The sequence below is a fragment of the Daucus carota genome, chromosome 7, assembly GCF_001625215.2.
Source record: "Daucus carota subsp. sativus chromosome 7, DH1 v3.0, whole genome shotgun sequence".
NCBI classification, from domain to species: Eukaryota; Viridiplantae; Streptophyta; class Magnoliopsida; order Apiales; family Apiaceae; genus Daucus; species Daucus carota.
In genome coordinates, this window is record NC_030387.2 from 22,861,502 (window position 1) to 22,887,062 (window position 25,561).

General features: G+C 35.8%; 1 protein-coding gene across 3 annotated transcripts; it reads left to right on the plus strand.

Moving 5' to 3' along the window:
- Nucleotides 1-539: 539 nt before the first annotated feature.
- Nucleotides 540-22,619, plus strand: LOC108196064 (uncharacterized). Of its 3 annotated transcripts, none has more exons than XM_017363150.2 (22): nt 540-1,516; nt 2,762-2,877; nt 3,882-4,090; nt 4,843-4,962; nt 5,777-5,905; nt 5,988-6,113; nt 6,413-6,465; nt 6,546-6,648; nt 6,797-6,914; nt 7,065-7,274; nt 8,027-8,357; nt 9,167-9,260; nt 11,379-11,487; nt 18,790-19,061; nt 19,186-19,313; nt 19,529-19,742; nt 20,274-20,462; nt 20,555-20,841; nt 20,939-21,122; nt 21,209-21,451; nt 21,784-21,875; nt 21,977-22,619. In XM_017363150.2, exons 1-22 carry the CDS (start codon nt 723-725, stop codon nt 22,122-22,124), a joined length of 4,269 nt encoding a protein of 1,422 aa, XP_017218639.1. In that variant the 5' UTR covers nt 540-722; the 3' UTR covers nt 22,125-22,619. The 3 variants fall into 3 exon arrangements, with proteins under 3 accessions (XP_017218639.1, XP_017218637.1, XP_017218638.1); XM_017363148.2 differs by having other exon boundaries at nt 541-1,516; nt 19,508-19,742; XM_017363149.2 differs by having other exon boundaries at nt 541-1,516; nt 6,549-6,648; nt 19,508-19,742.
- The last annotated feature ends 2,942 nt before the right edge of the window (nt 22,620-25,561 follow it).

Here is a 25,561-nt window from a genome sequence, read left to right on the forward strand (position 1 = left end):
GACAATTGAGTTATAAATATTGATTGAAAAGAATAAATAAGACATCAATTTTTAGTCTATTTTGTAAACAATGTAATTTTGTAGGGCACTCTTTTTCCCCCGAGTTTTTTTCCCGTAGGGTTTTACTCTTGAGAGGTTTTAACATGGCCCTTTTTGTGGGTTATCACTTCTGACTTGAAAGGCTATGCTATCTAAGCTTCGGAGTATTTACATACTTTCGGTTAGATGATATACCTTCTTGAATGAAGGAAACTCTGTCCATCCGGATATTGTAACTTCCAATCTTGGTATAATACAACCGTTTTATGACAAAAAAAAACAATAAAAAAAATTAAATCTCTATTCCAATCGGCTAACCACCAAACACTAATTTTAACGGACCTCTAAGACAAGCCAAACATCTAATTTTGTCCCAAAACTCTAACTTACGGGGGCCATGTAATTCCAAAATTTAAAAACAAAACGATATCCACAGTAAAATCGGGGCCCGGAAACGTGGGACCACCGAGTCGTAATTTTAGCTCCGGGGTCACTCCTGGTAAGAATGAGCACTAAAGAATACTACTCCTCTCCGGGTAGATTGTAGAGCAACCGAGCCCACAGTCTCTCTCTGCACTTTCCTCTCTTTACATTTTCCTAAACCATTTCAATTCCAATTTAATCATAAATACAAATAAACACACAAAATCTGAATTCAAACTGATGATTATATTCCTTCTCCGATGTCTACATCATATTCACTCTTAATATATCTACTATGCTTACACATCCTCCAAATTTGTATATACACATCGGCCGTTGATGATTTTCCGGCACTGTTTCACGGGGATTACTCGCCGCCGTCGCCACCGCCGTCTTTACCGCCGTTACCTCCGCCGTTATCGTGCAAAGACGGATTAAACGGAACAGGATCGTTATACACCTCTTGTGAGCTCACTCACGATCTTTATTTCACTAGCAATATTTATATTTTTGGTGAAGGTAATTTAATTATTCATCCTGGAGTGAGGTTGAGTTGCCCTAGGCTAGGATGTGAAGTTACTGTCAATGTCAGCGGTGATTTTAAGTTAGGGTTAGGTTCGGTGATTATTGCTGGAAGTGTTCATGTCGTTGCCAAAAATGTTAGTTTGTTTAATGATTCGGTGGTGAATGTTACGGGACTGGCTGGTGCGCCTCCTGATCATACCAGTGGGAGACCTGATGGTGCTCAGGGTGCAGGGGGAGGGTACGGTGGGAGGGGAGCTAGTTGTGTTATGGATAATGACAAGTTGCCGTCGGATGTTTGGGGTGGGGATCCTTATGGGTGGGAATCGTTGGCTAAACCGGGGTGTTATGGGAGTAAAGGTGGAACCACGAGTAACGATGAGGATTATGGAGGGGAAGGAGGTGGCAGGATCCGGGTTGAAGTCAAGAATGTCTTTGATTTTCAAGGGAGTTTGCTAGCTGATGGAGGTGATGGTGGTGTTAAAGGCGGAGGAGGGTCCGGTGGCAGCATTTACATCGTGGCACATGATATGTAATTTTTCTTTCTTAAGATTTACTTGTTGTGATGCAGTATAGTTTTTTAGTCATTAGTGTATTGATACTTCAGTTTGTCATTGCTTTTATAATTAAAATTATGTGTTTCATATGGTTACAAAAATTCTGTAGTTGATTGTAGAAAATGCGTGTGTGCGTCTTCATAGTGTTTAGATATTCAAATCATATCTTCTGAACATTGTATTCAAAGAGTTAGGTTGGCTTACTCTGACGCTGGAGTTAAATTATTCCTTTTAGACCTTTAAAGTTTGTTTTGAAAGCATTTTTAGGTCTTAATAAATTGATAATAGGGACTATGGGATACTCTTCTTATGAAGCAAATCCTGAGATTTGTAAACTGCGAATTCATCTTTAGTTAAGATATTCAGGCTTAAGTATACATTTCCTAAAAATGAATTATGGATAATTGCTAATAGAAAGCAGAATAATGTAGGGTCAATAGCTGTTGATTAAAGCCGCAATTGGTTGTCTGATGCGTTTATTTGCAGATTTGATATAAAATTCAGTACAAGAGAGGTATACAATGAAGTGAAGTCCTAATTCTTATTATTTTTTCTTTTTTATCTTTTCGCCTGTTTGTAATATCAATAAACATATCTTGGTCATAGATTTTTATGTTGGAGGAGATGCTGGTTAGTTAAGTTTTTTCTTTTTTGTCGTCATTTGCTTTCTGATAGAGTTTGCATGTAAAAAGGTCCACTTGAACTGACATAATAGTAGCACATACCTATTCTAAAAACAAAATAATCATTACGCTGGTTTATAAGCAGATATCAACATCTAGGATTTAAAATTTATGTACATATATTTGTATGTAGCAATTATATTAGGATATGCTTGATAACTACTTCTAAAGAAAAAAAATGGAACCACAAGTTTTGAGAGGTGGTCAGCTGCTCTTCTCTCTACAGTTAGGTAGTATTAATTGACTTGAGATGACTACATAATATTTGGACATATTTTCACTTTTCCACCTATTTATAATTCTATACAGACTTAATGTCTAGACTAACTGGCTTCATCACGTTCAGAATGCTATGAAACTGATCTATAATTGATATTGAATGCATATCCAATGGCAGTTGCTTGTTCGTGTAGCAGTAACTACTAAATCTAAGAACACTTACAGTCATGAATACCAATTTTTTTTTTTTGGTGAATGTCTTTAGGTATTACTTTGGTTTTTCTCTCCATATTTAACTGTTTTTTTGATTAAGGGCAGGACCGGTAATGGCAGACTAAGTGCATCGGGAGGTAATGGGTTTGCTGGAGGAAGCGGTGGAAGAGTTTCTGTTGATATCTTCGCTGTTCGTGGTAATCCCATATATCTATTTCATGGTAAGTCTATATATTAGAGATATTTCATTTACTGTAGTCAGTATGCGTGGCCAGTAGTTAGTGTCACAAGTGATGATGTCAATTCAGTATTTGATAATTAATTTTTTGCTGTTGGTCCTTAACTTATTCATGAAGTGTATTTCTTTGTAAGGGCTTGCTCTTCATGGGTCTGCATGGAATGACGTGTGTGATAATTACTTGAGTTTTAAATTCCATATGGTTTAATGCTATGTCTATAAATAACTGATTACATATGTAGGCTTATTGAAGGTATGTAGTAGAAAATATATACTCATTTACTTTGTGGTAATGCTTATGTAAGAATGTAATGCCTCTCTAATACAGTCACATCATACAGTATTGCTAGTAAACTAGGCACACCTAATTCTAAACTGTATAAACAATATTATGATCGTAAGTTCGTAACCTTGAGTATAAGTAGGATCTATATTATGTTAAATGGATCACTCTTACCTGCAGATTAAGATGTACAATTTATTAAGGACTTTTTTTTCCTGTTGGATTGATGAGTTCCGAGCCACAAAATAGAGGTTAAATATATAATGATGTACCAATTGCACAACACTCCTTCAGACAGAATGGTCGAGTGATTGTAAGTAACTATTGTTATGTAGGTTTACGCTCATATTCAAAGGTGAATTTTAAAAAAATTAGAGATATGTAACTTTTTCTGCTCATGTGTAAATGTTCTATTTTCTTTCCCTGTCATAATCGAACAGTTTGACTTGACAATCGTGTCTCCCCCAGTGCCCTTTTCTCAGTTCAATTGCCAGCATAATGTGAATAGTGAAACTTATAGTTTGCATTGAACATCTCTCATCTCTTTCTAGCAGTATCTCAGGTCATAAGCTTATTATTATTTATGTTCTTTGCATCCTTAAGTGTTGATTGTGTTGATTTCTGTGGTTGGCATGAAGTAAAGTAAGTTATTGGTTTTTGTTTGTGTTTTTTTCCATAATAAAGCTCTCTATATATGTTTGCAGGAGGGCTCAGTTATGGTTGTTCTGGGAACTCCGGTGCTGCAGGGACATTTTATGATACTCGCCCCCGGAAACTTACAGTCAGCAATCACAATATGTCAACGGAAACCGATACACTACTTATGGAGTTCCCATATCAGCCACTTTTGACCAATGTTTATATAGAAAATTGTGCCCGAGCTGCAGCACCTCTTCTTTGGAGTCGAATGCAGGTAACTAGATGGGTGACATCGTCTTCATTAAGAATCTATGCATGCAAAGATACTGTTGTTGGTGCAGCAAGGCTCTTGTTGGAGATGTATACCATCAACATGTCCTGCACACTATTAATTAGTCATGACACACTTTGTTGACCCATGTATTATGTTTTTTCTCTTTTAATAGAGAAGGTTATGGAAGAGTAGGTATCCAAGTAGAGGCTTAGTATGTGCAATATTATCATTTATTAACGCCTTCAAGGGTTTACATTACTTTGCCTCTTTAAACAAGGTCCTATAAAGTGTGAGACACAAGTATTTTTGGCTCTTCTGTCATTCACCTACTTTATATTTTCCCCTTTGTTTACCTGTTTTGTGGTATTTCCAGTGTTTAGCTTTGTCAAGGGACATATTAGCAGATATTTGCTTCTTTTGTCACCCAGACTCATCTAGCCATCTGAAGGAGTTCAACATGGATATGTGACCAAGTGTTAAGCTCGCCAATATTTTAAATAACTTCTAAATTATTACCCTAAAATAAGTGAAATTCCCTGTTCGAGTGTCCAACCCGTGTCGAGTGTAGACAGGTACTTGAGGTGAAATAAGAAGTTGGGGTAGCTACTTATATATAGTGGTTGTTTATATACTTGTATGTCACCTTGGTCAAGAAGATGTATAGCTAGATATTTTGCGTTATCTAATTTATTACTGGCACTCTTTTATTATTTTCTTGTTGTGATCGGTTTACATTCTAATATATTATATAGGTTCGAGGACAACTTAGCTTGTCCTGTGGTGCAGTTTTAAGCTTTGGACTTCCACACTATGCACTATCAGAATACGAGTTGATTGCAGATGAGGTTTTGTTAAGCGACTCAATGATCAAGGCAAGCAAGAGACACTAATTTCTGGTTTTGAATTTGGCATAATTAGATTACACTAAACAATATATTATGTTTTTAACCAATGTGTACTCATTTGATTTTTGGCCTCCTTCGGGTTCTTGTTACAGATTCTAGACTATGTTCCTAGATATGCTTGTTTCTTTATTTGTATGATGGTACAATAATTACAAGCAAAATCTGGTCGCTTGCACCACCACCTGGAAAAGAATAGGAATAGAGACTCTAAATAGTATCCCCCATCTGGAAAAAACATCTAAGACGGGAATACGGGATAATATATGTAGCCTTTTCCTTAAATTTATGGCAGCATAAAACCTGTTTGCTGAACCTTCAGCTTATTCTTATTCCTATGAGTATCTGTCCTTGACAGTGTTTCTTCATTTTCTTTTGTTTTAATTCGTAGCTGAACAACTTTTGAGTGTTCAATTGCCATTTGAAAGTTGTATAGCATGTCTACTTTGAACCAAGTAAATGCAATTTACTTTGAACCAAGTAAATGCAATTTACTTTGAACCAAGTAAAGCCCGTTGTCCAAACTCCAAAGGAGTTGGTTTCACTATACTAGTGTCTAAGAATTTCCTGCTGTTTATTAATTGCCTTGTGTTGTCAGAACCAAAGAAATAACAAATCAAGAAGGCATCGTTTAGTACAAATGGATCTTTGCTGACTATTTAATTTATTACCTGCACGATGCACCTGATGAGCTATAAATTTTTGTTTTTTGTTTTAACATGATTCGGCTTCATGGTGTCAGTCTCTGGAATATCTGGATTACATATCTTTTAATTAATAATAGGTATACGGGGCCTTGCGAATGTCTGTTAAAGTCTACTTAATGTGGAATTCCCAAATGCTTATAGATGGTGATGGTGATGCTATAGCTGCCACATCCATGCTTGAAGCCAGCAATATAGTGGTGTTACGGGTAACTTGCTCTTTGTTATTTAAGTATCATCCTCATATTCTTATCTTGTGGAATATTTAACTGGTGTCTATGTGCTTGTTAGGGATCATCTTTGATCCAATCAAATGCCAATTTAGGACTTCATGGGCAAGGTTCACTAAACTTGTCTGGACCTGGTGATGTTGTTGAAGCTCAGCGCTTGGTTTTATCACTATTCTACAATATTAATGTACGTATAATCGATTTATTTTGTGATTGCTAAGTATATCATTTTGTTCAACTCTGTTATTTGATTTCCTTTATTTAGAAATGAAATTTGCCCAAACTTTTACAGAAGGCCTTTCTTTATTATAAACAGTATAAAGAAGTCCCATATTGATAGAGTGTATATTTGTTTTTGGACCGCAGCTTATTAGATGAAGTTCGGTTCTTGTATATTGATTCTTTGAGTAGTCTTCTTAAACCTCTGAAGGAACAAGTGTATTTTAGTCATATATCTCACCGTGCTAGTTCTGTTTTGTCATAAAGGTTGGTCCTGGATCTACTCTGAGAGGTCCCTTGAAGAATGCAAGTAATAACAGGTAGGTCTGAAAAATATATATTATCCAAGATAAATCATGTATATGACTTCGGCAGTCAGTTGGTAACAGTCTTTATCCAGCAGTACGTCTATGCTATATTGTGAGCGCGAGGATTGCCCTATTGAATTAATTCATCCACCAGAAGATTGCAACGTGAACTCTTCATTGCCATTCACTGTTCAGGTGTCATATTTATATAATAATATCTGATAGTTAACTTCTCTTGCTTCTCATTTCAGTTTAATATAGTCAGAGATGTGCACATTAGAGTGCCAAGGTGTGCTTTTCACTTCTTATAATTGGATCTCTATTTTTTAATTATATCATGCAGATATGTAGAGTTGAAGATGTTAACGTTGAAGGTAAAATAGAAGGATCCGTTGTTCATTTTCACTGGGTTAGAACCGTAAATGTTGAATCGTCTGGAGCAATAAGTGCAACTGGGCTTGGTATCCCTCTATCTCAACTTTAAGTAGAACATTTAAGAACTTAAAAGTTAAAATTGAGAAGTCCTATCTATTTTGTTGGTATTGGTGGTTTAATATCCCACACCTTAAAGAAAAATTATGTCTTTTACACAAGATACTTACGCAACACAGGTTGTATAGCTGGTGTGGGTAGTGGAAAATTGTTGAGCAATGGTTTTGGGGGTGGTGGAGGACATGGTGGAAAGGGAGGGGATGGATACTACAACGGAAGCGTTATCGAGGGTGGTATTACTTATGGGAATGCTGATTTGCCCTGTGAACTTGGTAGTGGAAGTGGAAATATCAGTCTTCCTGGTTCAACTGCAGGTGGTGGAATAATTGGTAAGTTTTTTGATTTGGTGCTTATGTCTGCCTCACTTTTTGAGTTTTGTCCAAGTTCTGGTAAATGAAGGCAAAATTAGAAATATCTGAGTGACCTAGTGGCTAATATGCATATATTAATGTTATGATCTATATAATAGAATGTCACTTGGGATGTCTACTTTTACGAGATAAATGTCTTTAAGGTGGTAGTGTTGGACAAAGTCTTTACTTTGTCACAGTGGACTTTCTCCAGGACTTATATGAATTTTAATAAACATTCTTTTGCATATTTAGATATACATCAAGCATATCATATCTTTCGTATTACAGACATCTTTGTTGGATCCTGTACTAGAGCACTTGATTAGTATATTCCTGTGATATCTGCAACTAACGAAACTGCTCCCTAGTTTTGTGATGTCAGATATGGAGTTTATCTAGTCTGCAAAGCTTACAAATAGTACCTGGTCTTTATATTAGGATTGGTTTGTATATATCTATGGGGGAGTGGCCACATAGCATTCAAGTATCCTTCAAATGGATAAGTCTTGTAACAGGAGGCTAAGAGCTTATGTAAAATGTAAAGGAGAGTAAGAGATGTTACGATATGATTCTGAACACAGCATTTCTAATTTGTCCATGCACTAAATAATAACAATCTTTTAAAGAACTAATATAGTCTTCATGAGCTATGCTGATAATTATTGCTTCTAAAGTTCAGCTTCTATGTTTCATAATTTGATTGCGGTAAAACTTATTTTCTGTTATAGTGATGGGTTCATTGGAGCACTCGCTGTCAAGTTTGTATATTGACGGTTCCCTTAGAGCTGACGGAGAAAGCTATGGAGAAAAAATTGTAAATCAACACGGCATGCAAACTGCTGTCTTGAGCAATGGAGGTGGTGGATCAGGGGGAACTATCCTTTTGTTTCTTAATTCCATAGTCCTGGGTGACTCTTCAATTATCTCAACAAATGGCGGACATGGCAGTGTTGATGGTGGTGGTGGAGGTGGTGGTCGGGTTCACTTCCATTGGGCTGACATCAGCGTTGGCGATGAATACCTGCCTGTATCAACTGGAGAAGGAGCCATAAACGTCAGGTTTGCATCTGATGAAATATTCATTGTTACTGATATGATCTAGTTTTTTGACACTTCAGTGTAGTGCATATAGCTAACACACCTTAGCTTAATCTCCTTCTCTAATAAACTGTGTTAAGGCTTTCCTTGAGTTTTAGTATTACAATTTACAATTTTTATGAATGTTCTAAATAGTTGTAGATTACACCACATATAATCTAGTGTGTTTGGTTTTAATTTTGGAAGTTATGCCTCCACAAGTTTTAATAAACTCGAGGTTGTGAAAAGAGTCAATTTAATGATATCTGCAAAACCACTAGGGAGTTTAAATTGTATAAGTTTTAGGTGAGAAGTTACATGTTCGATGACTCTACACTAGATAAAACTAACAAAAACTAAAAACACAACCTTAGTCTCTGGGCCAGTACAGTTTCCTTTCAATTTACAGTTATGTAGTACAATGTGCATAAGCGAAATATTGAGCAAATGTAGACTTAAAATAGAAACTAATATAGCACATAGGGTGTAGGTCGAAAGGAAATGCTGTTTGCAACTTTTGTTCGGCAACAGTTAATCATGCTATAGCCTTATGCATCTAATGAATTAATTCATGATGCATGTAAAATTATTAATAGTTGTCTGTCGTCATGCCTGACGTGTTAGGCGAGCCAACACCTGCTCTTCCAAGCAATCAAAATCAATAGAATCAAAAAGACATTTTAAGTGTCTAAGTTTTCTTTCAACTTGGGATCTGATGGAGTTCTATCTTAGATGTCCACTGTTTTCCTGTTCAATTTTTTTAAAAAAATATCGAATCTTACATATGGCAGAGGAGGATCAGGTAAAGGTCTAGGATATGGTGGTGAAAACGGGAGTCTCAGTGGGAAATCTTGTCCTAAAGGGCTTTATGGCATTTTCTGTCAGGTAGTTTTACCTCTCTTATTTTCTCCCAAATTTTGATTAAGATGATTTCTATCTGTGCATATTTTTGACCCCACACTTGAGAGTCAGCTATATAATGCTTACTCTAAATGAATTGAGGTCATATACGTGTAACGTGATGGTCAAGTGATTGCTTGTTATTAATGCATGAGGCTTATGCACTGATTGAAAAACAGCAGTGAATGTTTTTGATAATGTCTGTCACACTGGGTTGGTTTGCAATTTATGAGAATTTCATCTCTGCTGTTTACCCATCACTGGAAAAAAATAGATATATCAATGTCTATGCTGTGTTCTTGTACTCATAGGTTTTTTCAAACAAGTACTGTATTTTTCTATGTGCAGCATTTAATTCTCCATACTACCAAGTACCAAAACTATTTTCGAATCAAGACCATCATAATTAAGGCTCCTAGAAGATAGAGTAAGTGGAAGGCCAAGTTCAAAAGCCTTATCTGTTTGGTATTATTGTAGTAAATGGAGCTCCATAGTATACTGGGTGGACGAACAGGACGGTTAGACAGCATACACCTTAGTGGTAGGAGATAGAATTCAGGTGAGTGAACTCTCATTTGAGGGCGGTGCATGTTGAGAGAAAAATCTGTAAAGTAACAAAATACTGCAAGGCATTGGCATATGTGGGGCAAGTACAGGTCGAACCACGGAGAGCGCAAATCAAGTTTTTAATTTTAAAAATCGAACGAAAAAAATCTAAACTAGCATTAAAAAAAAATTATCAATTAACAAATTGAAAGAACCGATTCGTAGGCTAAATAGAAAAATTATGGTGTAATCAATCTCTACTAAAAAATAAACACATAAGCATTCAATATATAGACAACCAGTAATTTCGAATCATATATTATTTAGAAGTTGTAAAAATTATTTTGTATAAATCTTACCAATTAAATTAATTTTCAAAAGCCTTAATAAAAAAATTAAATTACAAGTAAAAGATGTCTATGCTAGGAGCCTAGCAGGTCCAATTACAAAAGGAAATCAATTACAAAGATTTTTTTAATTCTGAATTACAATCATCTTGGTGACTTATCCCTTGCACAATTTTTGCTTCTTAACTGATTTGTTTCTTTACATGATCTCGCTGACTTGCCACGACAGGTCACTGTATCTTCACTTATTAATACAATATTCTGCCTTCATTAAGAAATCCTGAAAATCATCTTAATAATTTCACAAATAAGATAAATACAAACCAGGCATAAAAGGGGAAGTAACGTGTTAAATACATAATTTTGAACGCTTATAAATTGCAATAAACCAATACATAATGTTGAACGCTTATAAATTACAAATTAACTTATATATTAGTGTACATTATTTGACCGAATGGATATTAGTTAGCCATCAAGTTCATAGTGGTTTATAGTTGGTGCAGAAAAGAGATGAAGCAAATTAGACATCCCAATACCAGAGAGGGCTGAGAAAGAAACCTGTTAGGTAATGCATGAAATTACACAGCTTGGTATGAGGAAATAATTAATAAAAAATTGGACAGAGTAGGATGGAATGTAATGAGGTTATAGCTGAATGATTGGACAGTTAAGAGTTCAATTGTTTTGATTTATTGTGAATTTAAAGCGTAGAATTTTTTTAAGTGAATCGGTAGACTTCGATGAAGTGTAGGCGTAAAAGAGCCTGAATGAATCAAGACAAAGTATGTGGGAAATTGAAAGTCATAAAACAATTGTCATCCACTTGGTTAACTGAAGCAGTGCACTTTTCATTCAGTGTCAAATAGCACCTATACCTGTTGCAACTTATGCATATGTGTATGTATGTTTTGTATTTAATTAAATAAGAATTATATTTTAGATTTGAGGTCTTGACAATAATCAATTGTTGCAAAATTAAATTCTGAATTACAACAAAAATGCAAGTTACATGGAAACTAAAAGCGCCTTCTCTTAAGTTGGTGAGTTGGAAGCAATTATGTCGTCTTTTGTTGTACTAGCTTCTGTGATAGTAGGTAACTACTTAATTTATAGCACATGGAAAAATATTTAGCCATAGGCTCTCTGCCATGTTTCCTTCCCTAGTTTACAGATAATTGTCCTGCTTATTCTAAGAGCATCTTTTCAGGAATGTCCAAGAGGCACATTTAAGAATGTCACTGGATCTGACAAGGCCCATTGTCTTGAGTGCCCACCTACTGAGCTTCCTCGCCGTGCTAAATATGTTGCTGTTCGAGGTATATTGATTTCGGTGCGACTTTCCTATTGTCTGAAGTATTTCTTTGGCCTTGCATTTACCACGTTTTTATTAAGAGTTCATATTGTATTCGCTATACCCAGCTTAACTTATATCACCTCTACCTTCAAGCCTTGACTAGGCTCTGCAGAAAAGTAAAAGGCTTATCATGGTATATGCAATATACAAATTCTTATGGAAATTATGCTCTTTAGATATTAATTAGTAAAGAGGATCTTGGACCCTCTCAATGATTCTCCATGAAGTCTCATGTTTAATCTCATAAATACAAGGGATATTCTCAATGGGGCCACTGTGTAATTGGCTTTTCCTAGTGGTTCTATTTCGTATTTTCGACATATTCATTGTGCACCTGAACTTTTGAATTCGTTAGTCTTTTACTCTTGGTTTTAGCTAAATCAAGAAATTAGCAAACTATCCTGGAATATTTTTATATTAAAGGGAAATTATCTTTACTACCACTGGAATTTGCTTTCTCTCTGATGCCATTACTTTATTTGCTTCTATCAGTGGTTCCCCTGTGGTTCTGTTTTCCAAAGAATAATACCTCGGTGGTTTTGTTTTCCAAACAATACTACCCTTCCTTTCATCCAAACGTTAAAATCAAATCCAAACCTTATTTTAGTGCCGATTTTAACAAAATATAGTAGAGAATAATAATTTGTTTTTACCAAATACTTATGCATATTTGCATTCATTTAGCATCAAACAAGTGTTTACATTCGTTAAATAATGTTATTTAGGGATTGGTTTTTAAAGTATCGCCAAAAGGCAAATTTCATATCCACTGCCACCACACACAACAAGCCCACACGTTTTGACAACATAGCTACGGTTAATAATTAAGGTTTGCTGGCAGGTGCCTCTTTATAAACGGCCTTAATTTTGCAGTTAGCAGGTGCTTTGTCGTCCTTGATCTCTTCCTGAGGGTGTTTATTTCAATAACAAACAAACTTAATATAATACCCGCCTTCATTATCATATCAATTGCCTTCATTATCATTATCAAGAACATTGTCACAGTCCTCTCCATTCCCACCCATTTATTCCAATCAAATTTTTTCAACGTCGGAGGTTTCCCCTGCTTCTTTAGTAGTCTGCTTCCTTATAGGAGTCTGCTCCGCCATTTACTTTCAACTTTATAAGGAAAACGATATTTCTTGAGCAATAATCGTCTTCAATTTGTAAGTGCACGTTATTATTAGATTATTAAAATATAATCTAACAATAACATCCATAACAGTTTGTACTTAAGTATAGTACTGTTTTTTTTAAGTCTATTTTCTTCATTATTTTAAACTGTAATTTGTTAAAATTAGCGCCTAAATAGGGTTTGAATCTGATTTTAGTGTTTGGATAAACGGAGGGGTACTATTGTTTGGAAAAAAAACCCACAGAAGTATTATTGTTTGAAAAACAATAGTCACATAGGCACTGCTGAGAAGCAAATAATGTAGTGGCATCAGAGAGAAAAGCCAATTTCATAATCGGTACTAAAGAGAATTTCTCTTTACATAAAAATCAGGAAAAATTCCCTTTGATACTCTTTATCCTTTAAATCAACAATCACTAATGTATATTCATCAGAGTGTGTGTCTGCATCGTCTTCTTCCTAATCAGGTTCTTTCACAACTTCTTCCAACATTACCCGGACTCTTCCTACTAAAGAGAATTTCTCTTTACATAAAAATCAGTAGGGGTGTCAAACGGATAATTCGGATACGGATCTGCTTATATCCGGATTCGGATCCGAAAATCCATATCTGTATCCGTATCCGTATCCGAATCCGAAATTTTTTAAAGGATGATATCCGAATCCGGATCCGACGGATACTATCCGGATTCGGATAATATCCGGATCCGAATCTGATTTTTAATCAGAATTTTTATTTTTCTATTAAAATTTTTAAAAAATCATAAAAAAATAGTAAAAATAAAAAATTGATTTTTAAAAACTGAGTAAAAAAATTAAAATCATTAAGGAAGGTTTATATTAATTCAAAATTTTAATCTTATTAATCTTTCAATATAAATTTGTTATCTTTAAAATATTAAACTCAAATAAAATTATGATATATGTCTATAATATTTTAAAAATATACAAAATTTATATAAATATATTATTTTATGTATACATATATAAATACACATATTATATAGTTATTGAATAATAATAATAATATATAATATTTAATATCATATATATTTAATTTCAGATTCGGATATTATCGGATACGAATATGCCTATATTCGTATCCGTATCCTGAATTGTCGGATTCGGATGCGGATAATATCCGCTTTGTCTCGGATACGGATAATATCCGCTTTATCTCGGATACGAATGCGGATTTTTCGGACGGATATCGGATTTTTCGGACTTTTTTGACAGCCCTAAAAATCAGGAAAAATTCCCTTTGATACTCTTTATCCTTTAAATTAACAATCACCAATGTATATTCATCAGAGTGTGTGTCTGCATCGTCTTCTTCCTAATCAGGTTATTTCACAACTTCTTGACCCTACGTTACCCGTACTCTTTATTTTGCCTCGAGTACCCGTGTCGGACACCCGACATTCGGACATGGATATGGACACTCTGACACTCGTTTTAGGCCAAAAACATGTAAAATTTTCAGAATATTGCCGAGTCCGACACTCGAACACGTATCCAGTTTGGACACTTTCAGCTGAGTCCGGGTAACATAAACTTCTTATCTAATGTTTTTTAGTGTTGATCATGGTTGTTACGTCGCTCGACTAGTCGCGACTAGTCGACGACTAGTCGAGTAGTCGGTGGAGGACGGTCGACTGGCCTCCTCGACTGGCTGTTTGTAAGTATTTCGCTCGACTGGTTCATGACTGGTCGACTGGGTCGACTTGTCGACCCGACTGGTCGACCCAGTCACCCGACTGGTTCCAGATTTGCAAAAAAAGCCCAGATTTGCAAAAAAAAACCCGTCCAATCGGCCTCCAGTCGCCCTAATTCGCCTCCAGTGGCCTCCAACTTCAAATTTTCACAGGTATGCTTCATATTATTTGTAAAACCAGAGTACCCACACTCATATATACATACATAACACATATATATACACAGACTCACTGAGTCATATATGTATATACACACAGAATAGTTGTATGTATATATACACATAGTCAAACAATATATATTACACACAATTATACACACACACTTATAGAACAGATACTGGAATTAATACACTTGTTTTTTGTTTTTTGTTCAATGTTCCAGGATAACAGAAAATGGGGGACACAACTGACCCTAATTATGATCTCTGTCTTAGTTTACTTTGCTTCCTTTAATCCTATTTGTGCAGTCAGTTGTGTGTAGAATTGTAGAATATGTAGATATATATAAAATTACTAATTTTATACTTCGTCGACTAGTGTCGACTAGTCTACGACTAGTCACGACTAGTCACGACTCGACTTGCCGGACACTTCGGTCGACTCGACTCGACTTACCGACGTAACAACCATGGTGTTGATATCTGATGAGAGTATTGTCAATGCTACCACTAAAACCATTTGGAAAAGCCAATATTATTGAAAATGGCACCATCCAAAAAAGAAAAAAACCACAAGGATACCCCACACTTCTGATTCCCTGATAGTTCGATCTCTCCACAACTGCAGTTATTTTACAAATAATATATCCTAATGATACCTTGCTACGAGTATTTAACTTAAAGGTTTGACTTTTAAATATAAACAACTACTTTTCTTTTGTAAATAAAATTGTTCTTGTACATGCTATCTTACTAAATTACTATAAAAAATTTGAGAAGGGCTGCACATCATGAATAATATTCTTATATCAAGTCCTAAACAACTAAGCAAAATAACATACACACATATATGTATATATATGTGGTCTTAATTCAATAGAAACAAGTAAAACAGAAATCATGAGAAAGGGAAGGGTTGTGGGGGCCAAGAATCGACCCCGAAGTGGACCTAGTAGGGCCTGAATGGGGTCGGGTTGGGGGCTAGTTGGACCAAGGTGGTGCCTAGTAGGGCTCTTGGCGTGTCTGAGGTCTATTCTGAGATCTATTGGGAGCCTTTCGTGAGGCTCTAGTGGCACCAAGGTGGGGTCGCGGGTGGGTCTCGGGCGGGTTATTTCATATAAGGGGTGGGTGATGACATATAGGGGTGGGTTATGTCATATAAGGGATTCTCTTGGTTTCCATTTAAGTTGTTTCGTTTTTAATATTTGAATATATATATAAATATAAATATATATATATATATATATATAGAGAGTTTTACTCCAATAGAAACCTGCTTAGTCTAGAAACTAAAAACCAAGCTGAAATATCACTAAATCCTAAAGCAGATACCACTAAATTCTTAAACAACCACATCTCCACCTCCATCTTCACCAACCCCACCTCCATCTTCACCAACCCCATCTCAACATCCGCCATTGCCACCACCTCCGTCTTCACCTCTTCCATAACCACCACCACCTCTATGCCACCCGCCTCCTCCATCTCCACCTCCATTATTTCTCTAACAACACAATCTCCACCTCCATCTTCACCAACCCCATCTTGGTCGCTGCTTCAACCTTCTTCAGCCCCGTTCATACTTCTTTCTCCACCTCAGCTCAACTTCAAAACGCGGCGGAGCCGCCACTATTCCGGCAACGCTCCAACCCCCTACTTCAAGTCACCCACACCTTCGCTACAATCATCCTTCCTCCATCTCTACCTCCACCTCCACCATCTCCACCACCGTCACCACCATCTGAATCGAAAACGTGAACAGATCTGGAGATTTGAGCAGTTTTTCGAACATATATGGAGATTCTGGGCTGTTTCTGCAAGTTTTCACTAATTCTTGCAATACATATCACTAAATCCTAAAGAGAATATCACTAAATTGTACTGCGAATATCACTAACTTGTATTGGTTTCTAGTTTTTATTTTAAAAGTGGTTTCTATTTGATCATGAGCCTATATATATATATATATATATATATAGTCATTCTCCAATAGAAACCTCCTTATTCTGGAAACTAAAAACCAAGCTGAAATATAACTAAATCGTAAAGCAAATAACACTAAATTCTTAAACAACCCCATCTCCACCTCCATCTTCACCAACCCCACCTCCACAACCGCCACTGCCACCACCTCCGTCGTCACCTCCTCCATAACCACCACCACCTCTACGTCGCACGCCCCCTCCATCTCCACCTCCACCTCCATTATATCTCTAACAACACAATCTCCACTCCATCTTCACCAACCCAATCTCGGTCGCTGCTTCAACCTCCTTCAGCCCCGTTCATACTTTTTTCTCCACCTCGGCTCAACTTCAAAACACGGCGGAGCCACCACTATTCCGGCAACGCTCCAATCCTCTACTTCAAGCCGCCCACACCTTCACTACAATCATCCTTCCTCCATCTCCACCTTCACCTCCACCATCTCCACCACTGTCACCACCATCTGAATCGAAAACGTGAACAGATCTGGAGATTTGAGCAGTTTTTGGAACATACATGGAAATTCTGGGCGGTTTCTGCAAGTTTTCACTAACTCTTGCAACATAGATCACTAAATCCTAAAGAGAATATCACTAAATTGTACTGAGAATATCACTAACTTGTATTGGTTTCTAGTTTTTATTTTAAGAGTGGTTTCTATTTGATCATGAGCCTATATATATATATATATATATATAGAGAGAGAGAGAGAGAGAGAGAGAGAGAAAAAAGTTCTATGGAGATTGATTTATGTGGAGGCTTTAGAGACTTAATCATAGCCATCCATTTCTTACTCATATAAGGGCTGCAGATATTTGTCTTGCACATTTGTTTTCTCTCCTTATTCTGTCCTGCACTTCTAAATCGGTGAACGACAAGCAAAACTTCTAAATCCTGCATAATATAAAATAATAATTTCATAATATTGGTGTTCAATCACCGAAATCCTATCAAATAAAAATAATAATTGCATACAAAACAAAGATGTAGTTGGGCATTGCTATGATTGGCACTGAACTCATTGTCATTGTCCTGCAACGAATTGTATTTGTTGCAATACAAAATAACACTTCGATATATCACAAATATGCGGGACAAATTATTAATATTACATTACTAGAAATGCAGGATAAGAATATTAATAATACATTACTAGAAATGCTGGACAAGAATATTAATAATACATTACTAGAAATGCAGGACAAGAATAGTGTAAATTATTAATATTACATTACTAGAAATGCAGGACAAAAAATATTTAATCATGTCCATTAATTGCCAAATTATTTTAACGGTAGATCTTGTAGTCTCTAAGGACTCCAAAGATTTTGGTCTTCATTGAACCCAACTCCACATATATATATATAAGATCTTACTCCAATGGAAACAAGTTAAATAGAACCTAGGAGAATGAGAAGGGTTGTGGGGTTTGGGAATGGACCTTGAGGTGGACCTTCGATGGGCCTGGGTGGGACTTAGTGGGGGCTCATTGGTATGTTGTATGAGGTTTGTTAGGAGTCTTGGTGAGGCTCTAGTGGGCCTGGGGTGGTGGATTGAGTGGGGCCGGGGCTGGCCCCCGGATGGGTGAGGACAAATAGGGGGAGGGTGATGTCATGTATAGAAGTTTCTCTTGGTTTCTATTAGTTACTATATAAGTTATTTCTGCGCGCGCGCGCACACACACACATATAAATTTGCATTGCATGAAATTAAAACCGTGTACGTTAATAGTTGCAATTTGGTGGCGATAGTTTGCACCAAGTTTCAAAATGATGACTATAGTTTCAAATTTGTAAATCGGTGGTCCAAATTTTTGCTGAGTTTCAAAATCGAACTTGACTTGAACACGAACTTGATAACCTTATGGCTTCAAAATAAAATATGTGTTCTCAAATTTTTTTTTAAAATTACTATATGACTATTTTTCATATAGTATTTTTGGAATTATATTTGTTAAATTGAAAAAAATACCGCCACCGTTTTATAACTCGGCATAACTTATGGCCACTGATTGGTAAGTTTTTATGTTTAACCACTCTGTTATCATTTATCAAATATTTTAGCCAACGATATGCAAAATTAAAACTAGAGCCACCATTTTGAAACTCCGTGTAATGTAAGGCCATCGAATTGCAACCGACTTTTTTAGTAATTGTTAAAAGAACCAGAAATCTGTTTTTTTTCTTTTTATGACATTATTATCTATTGATGCTACAAAGAAGGAATTACTGTTACTTTGGCATTTCAATTTTTGTCCTTGTTCGTTGCAGGCGGTGTTGCAGATACTCCGTGCCCTTACAAGTGTATTTCTGAGAGATACCACATGCCACATTGCTATACAGCTCTTGAAGAGTTGATGTATACTTTTGGTGGACCATGGTTATTTGGTTTTATTCTCTTAAGCCTCCTCATTCTCTTAGGGATTGTGCTCAGCGTTGCTCGAATGAAATTTGTTAGCGGGGATGAATTGACGGGCATAGTGCAAGCTACACATGGTTTGCAAATAGATCGTTCATTCCCTTTCTTGGAATCTTTAAATGAGGTCCTCACTGGGATTTCTTGTGTTATTATCTCTATCTCTCCATCCTTGGAGAACTTTATATTTTTGGTTAAAGCACACTAGTAAAAGTGTCATTCTAGTCATTGTTATAGTTTTTCACTTGTAGGTTCTAGAAACAAATAGAACTGAGGAGTCCCGGAGTCATGTTCATAGAATGTTTTTCATGGGATCTAACAGTTTCAGCGAACCTTGGCATCTCCCGTATTCTCCTCCAGAACAAGTAGCACAAATTGTGTAAGCCGTCTCTCTCTCTCTCTCCATCCTCTTGATACTAGAGGATCACCCCCCCCCCCCCCCCCTCCCTCCCTCGAGTTGAATTATCTGTTTACTTGGCAGTTCTGAGGATCCCCCCCCCCCCCCCCCCCCCCCCCCCCCCCACACCATTGCCCTCTCCCTCCCTTAAGTTGAAATATATATTTACTTGGCAGTTATGAGGATGCATTCAACAGATTTGTGGATGAGATAAATAACTTAGCTGCATATCAATGGTGGGAAGGATCAATATACAGCATCATCTCAATTTTTGCGTACCCGCTTGCCTGGTCATGGCTTCAGTGGCGTCGGAAAAAGAAAATCCATACACTACGAGAATATGTTCGATCAGAGTATGACCATTCGTGTTTGCGCTCATGCAGGTCTCGTGCTCTATACGAGGGGCTCAAGGTTATTTTCTTCCTTGGAAGCCTTCCAACTGAATGTCTTTAAATAGCTCTTATATATGACATTTTAGCTGAGTTGTCACGTATTATTGTGGTCCCTGTGGAACTATACATTTTCTGGTAATAGTTTTCTTTAAGCTGCATATGTTGTACATGGTAAAGTGGAAAAGATTTCAGCAACTATGTTATGTCCAATTGTCCATGCACTCCAATGAGTTTCTAATTATCTAATTGTTTGGGACTTCAGAGAATCACCTTTCCAACCATTGCCTTATTAATTGTTTATGCCCTGATTAGTGCAGCTACAGACTTTTTGCTATTCAAGTTGCCACGTTCTTGTATTCTATTCAGTTTTTTTTGTTTTTTTTGCTAAATTCTATTCTTTTTATTTTTTTCCCCTTGGATTCATTTTGTTGTAACTCTGATTAATTGTTATAATACACCTTTACATTGATTTATTGTCTTCAGTGTTTAATAGGAAACCTATACATATATTTATTGTTTCACTCTGTTGATGTTTTCAGCTACATTGCAGGTTGCCACAACTAGTGATCTAATGCTTGCATATGTTGATTTTTTCCTTGGTGGAGATGAGAAGAGAGATGATCTTCCTCCTCCCCTTCATCAAAGATTTCCTTTGTCTTTAGTATTTGGGGGAGATGGAAGTTACATGACTCCTTTTACTCTTTACAGCGATAATATTTTGACAAGCCTTATTAGCCAGGTTTGTTATCAGCACCACTGCAATTCTTGTGTTTTCAACGATAGGGTTTTATATGAAATTTGTCGCAGTGTTAATATATCACTTTATTGCAGTCGATACCATCCACTATATGGTATAGATTAGTGGCTGGACTAAATGCGCAATTACGTTTAGTTCGACTTGGACATTTGAACAAAACTTTTCGACCAGTCATCAGCTGGCTTGAGACATATGCGAATCCAACTTTGAGACCTCATGGTGTAAGAGTTGAACTGTCCTGCTTTCAGCCCACAGCTTCTGGGTATTACCAATTTGGACTAGTTATGTGTAATTCTGATAATGAAACTGCACCTTCAGTTGGAAGGCCTGATTTATCTTCGTCTCCTGAGAGGCAGTCTCGGTAATATTCTTATTTTCTGTGATTTGTTTGATTGTTTTTTGTTAAAAGATTTATCCCTTCTCACCTTTTTTTCCTTGTATGTTTTTTTTTGATGCAGTTTCCTCAATTCTTCTCCTAGGAATTCAACAAGCCAATTAAGAATCAGCAAACCACTTTTGGTTCATAAAAAAATGATTAGTGCCACTGTACACGCAAAGAATTTAGAAATGGTCAAGGAGAAGAAAACAATATGTTACCCTTTCTCCTTTGTACTTTATAATACTAAACCAGTTGCTCATCAGGTACTTTTAAATTCATATTAGTTAAATTTTGTGTAATTTATTCACAACATACTTCTGATTATATACTTCATCTGGAATTGGTGCAGGATGTTGTCGGATTGGTCATATCTGTGATGCTGTTAGCAGATTTTAGCCTAGTCTTGCTAATGTTGTTGCAGCTCTATTCAAGTTCTCTGTTGCATTTCTTTTTGGTTTTGTCTATTCTTCCGCTTGGCATAGTACTTCCCTTCCCAGCTGGTCTAAATGCCTTGTTTAGTTATGGACCTAAGCGTTCTTCAGGTCCCGCGCGTGTATATGCTCTGTGGAATGTCACGTCTTTAATAAATGTGGTAAGTTGTTTGGGTGATTACCACCTCACATATTGACTCAGGAACTTGGCTTTTTTTTAAAGTCAAGTAAATGGACCCATAATACAGACTTATGTTTTCACTATAATTTTTGGTTATCAAGCATTTTATATTTTCACAGCTAAATTTATTATTGCAAATCTTATTAATTTCTTTAATATAATCTGCTACTAAAGGTAGCATGACTCAGTCTCTTCAGCTTCTTGATTGATTTAGGACCTTGTTCATTTCAAATAATACCTGATACTATTGTTAAATGATATGTGTCATGCTGAGTGACATCCCTGAATGGCGTTCTCTTCTGCTTGTAACAGGTTGTTGCATTCATATGCGGAATCTTCCATTACAATGCAAAGTTCTTACCTAGCAACAAACTTTCAAACATACAGTCCTTCAATTTGAACATGTAAGGACTACCTTTCCATTAAAACTAAGTTTCATGATATAGTCCATGACTAAGCTGAATAATAGTAACATGCTAACTTGTTGATATATCGGTGAATGCAGGGATGATAGCAGTTGGTGGGTGCTTCCTTCTGTTTTGGTATTTTGTAAATTCATTCAAGCACGGGTCATCGATTATCATGTGGCTAATCTTGAAATTCAGGATCGGACATTATACAGTGCCAATCCCCAGGATTTCTGGCAGACCTGAAAGACAATCTTTATGATCTTCTTGTTCTTGCATGCCTCTTCTGTCTCTGTAGAAAATTTGGTGAATTAGAATTCAGCGAGTGGTGAATATAGGAGAGAAATTAGATATACTGTACTTGTTGTGCATCCAACAAACTTTAGTCAGTCTAACCTTTTGACATTTTTCAATTTTCTTATGAAAAAAATTTAACTGGTTGTGTTAAATCCTGGCTGCACAATCAGATAGAGGGAACAAGGGCAATACTGATCTATTGCATAATATGGCATTTACAAAGTAAACTTGGGTAGAAGATAAGATGGAGTACAGAAACGGCTACTCAGTTTTATAAGTGGCTTTCATGTGCATGTTGTTCTGGTTTGTTTTTTGTAATTAACGTTGAATTTCGCTAGCTAATTTTGATTTTATTGTACAGTGTACATAGTAAATATACAGAATTATTTGTTATTAATTTATGTAGAATTTACATTGTTCTATAATAGTAGTGTAGGTATTTAACGCGTTTTGGTTTATAATAGCTTGCTAGATGGCACGGGTGATGTATAACATTTATAATTTCATCGTCTATATTTTAAATTTATTTCAAATATAAATTGATCATACTGATCGAATTTTTAAATGTTTTGGCTTAATAGCTTACTACTCTTTCTCTTTTTTCCGTATTCTCATCCTCCTCCCTCTTTTGGCCTTTAAGATTGTTGTCTTGTTATTCAAATATCAAACAATTTCTTATTTTTTTTCAGATCATATATTTGGATCATGATCAAGAGGGCAATTGACTCGATTATATTTAAGAGATGTTAAGTTCATGATTAATGAGTCCGGTTAATGGGAATTGAAACCTTAAAATCATGTTGTTACATGGTTAGTAATTGCTTGCACATCCTTTAGGATATGGCTGTCAAAAAAATCCGAAAGATCCGATATCCGTCCGAAAAATCCGTTACCGTATCCGAAAAAAAGCGGATATAATCCGTATCTGGAATAAAACGGATATTATCCGTATTCGAATCCGGGGTTTGCGGATACGGATATGGATATAGGCGTATCCGTATCCGAAATTATTGTTATATATATATAATAATACTTATATAAATTTATTATTTACTTATATTTTTTTATTTTATCATATAAATTTTGAAAAAGAATTAATATTTAAAATAAGAAAGAAACATTAAGTATCTTGCAAATGGAGAAATGGAACTATCTTTATCAAGCTTTTTCTTTTTAAAATTGTTGCAGATAGTGTTGTTTTGTGATTTTAAGTTATTCAAATTAATAGTATATTCGAAAAATTTGGCCTGAATCCCCAAACTTCTGTAAAGTATGTTATTAATTTCTGACTGGGTATATATTTGCTGTTGAACGGTTCAAAATATATTTTTTTAAATTAATCTCAGAATGTATATTTGATTTTTGATGATGTTTGAAAAAGCGGATACAGATATTATCCGTACCCGGATAATATCCGGCCGGATACGGATATGGATCTTTTTATTCTAAAATTTGCGTATCCATATCCGAATCCGATTTTGAGTAGGCGGATACGGATATAGGCAAATCCGTATCCGTTTTATCCGTTTGACACCCCTACTTTAGGATTCTCATTTCCAAGTCTTCTTATCCCATTCCCACACCCTGTCTAAACGCTCCCCAGGCCATTTCGCAATTGTGCAAGATGAGATTGATAAGGGTGATATTATGATCAAGAACTTACATCGAGGGATGAACTTGAGTTGTAATCTGACCAAATTTATATAACCTAAATAAATTGGGTCAAGGGATGAACTTGAGTTGTAATCTGATCAAATTTATATAACCTGAATAAATTGGGTCAGATAACTCATATTCCTCACCTTACAACTTATGAAATAACATCAATATACAATCAAAACAACAACTTAAAGATATATTAATTATATATAACCACATATAATCAAAATATATTTTACAATAATTTTTGAATGAAAATGCTACAAGCAGACCGGGTTCGGTTGTGTGTTAAAACTGTAAAATCTAAGGCCAAAGGAATCCTACCCACGCCCAAACTAGTTTAGGATTGGTTTGGGTCGGGTTATGCTTGTTGGTCGTTTTATGTTCAACCCGGTACCATATACAATTTAGGGGTGAACAAAAAACTGTTTAAACCGCAAAACCGACCCAACCCGCTCTTTATTTCGGTCGACCAAATCGAACCGTTCCAAACCGAAAAATAATTGGGTTCATTTTTTATCAACCCGAATAGATTGGGTTGGGTCAGGATTTTTAAATTATTAACCCCACCCAACCCGACCCGACCCAACCCGTTTAATATTTCAGCTGCTAGAGTCCACACTCTACAGATTATCTGCTTTTAAATCATTTACATGTTCTGAGTTTAATTTTTGCTGCTTGTGTTTTATGTTTCGTTGAATTATCTGACAGAACTAAGGATGATATAAGCAAACATGATCAGAGTTTTGTTAAGCTGAAGTGATAAATCTTTCACACACGTAATTGTTTTCGTAAGATACTACACAGGGCAATGGAAGTGGTCTAAAAAATGTCCAGTTAGGTTTCCCCTTCAGCGCTTTATGGTTTTGTCTTCGAGCCTAGACTTGAAATATTCCCGTGACCTACTATGTATGTGAAGCAGTGTCACTGGAGAATTTATAGAGAATCTTAACCTTCTGTCCCATAGAACTACAGAAACTGTATTAGCCAGATGAGGCTGCTTTTCATAATGCAAAAATGGGATTATTTTTTCATTTACTAACTTCTTACCAGCAAATGCAACTTGATCAGGATAACCCCATAAACCCGACTCTATCCAACCCAACCCGACGTATAAAAAATAGAGTTGGGTTGGAAATATTATTTTAGAGTTAACGGGTTCGAATTTTTATAAACCGACTATATTGGGTTGGGTTGAATTTTTGCCACTAACCCAGTCAACCCGACCCGTGTTCACCCTGATATACATGACAAAACAAGAACATAAGTTCGCTGTCAAAAAAGAAAAAGAAAAAGGAAGCAAAGATTAAATTATCTTTGTTTATCTCAATTAAAAAAAACACACATGCTTTTCGTTGCTTTACAGTTTATACTTACTAGCTTATAACCCGTGCAATGCACGGACGGTTAATATATTTGTTATTTTATCGTATATGTTATAAATTTAATTAATTTTATAAGATGCTTTAGTTAAAAAAGTAATTGCTATATTGCTTGATGTTATTTTAGAAAATTGAGTTTTTTAGTTAGAAAATATAAAAAGATAATATGTTTCAGTTAAAAAGAATAATTGGTTATATATATAGACCCGTATCCCGGCTCACATATCGACCGATCGGCCAAATTTTTAATGTTTCGGTATTATTGTGAGGTCATTAGAGTGTTTAAAAATAATTTTTATTTTAGTTGAAAATATCATCGATAATTTTATTTATCATTATATATAA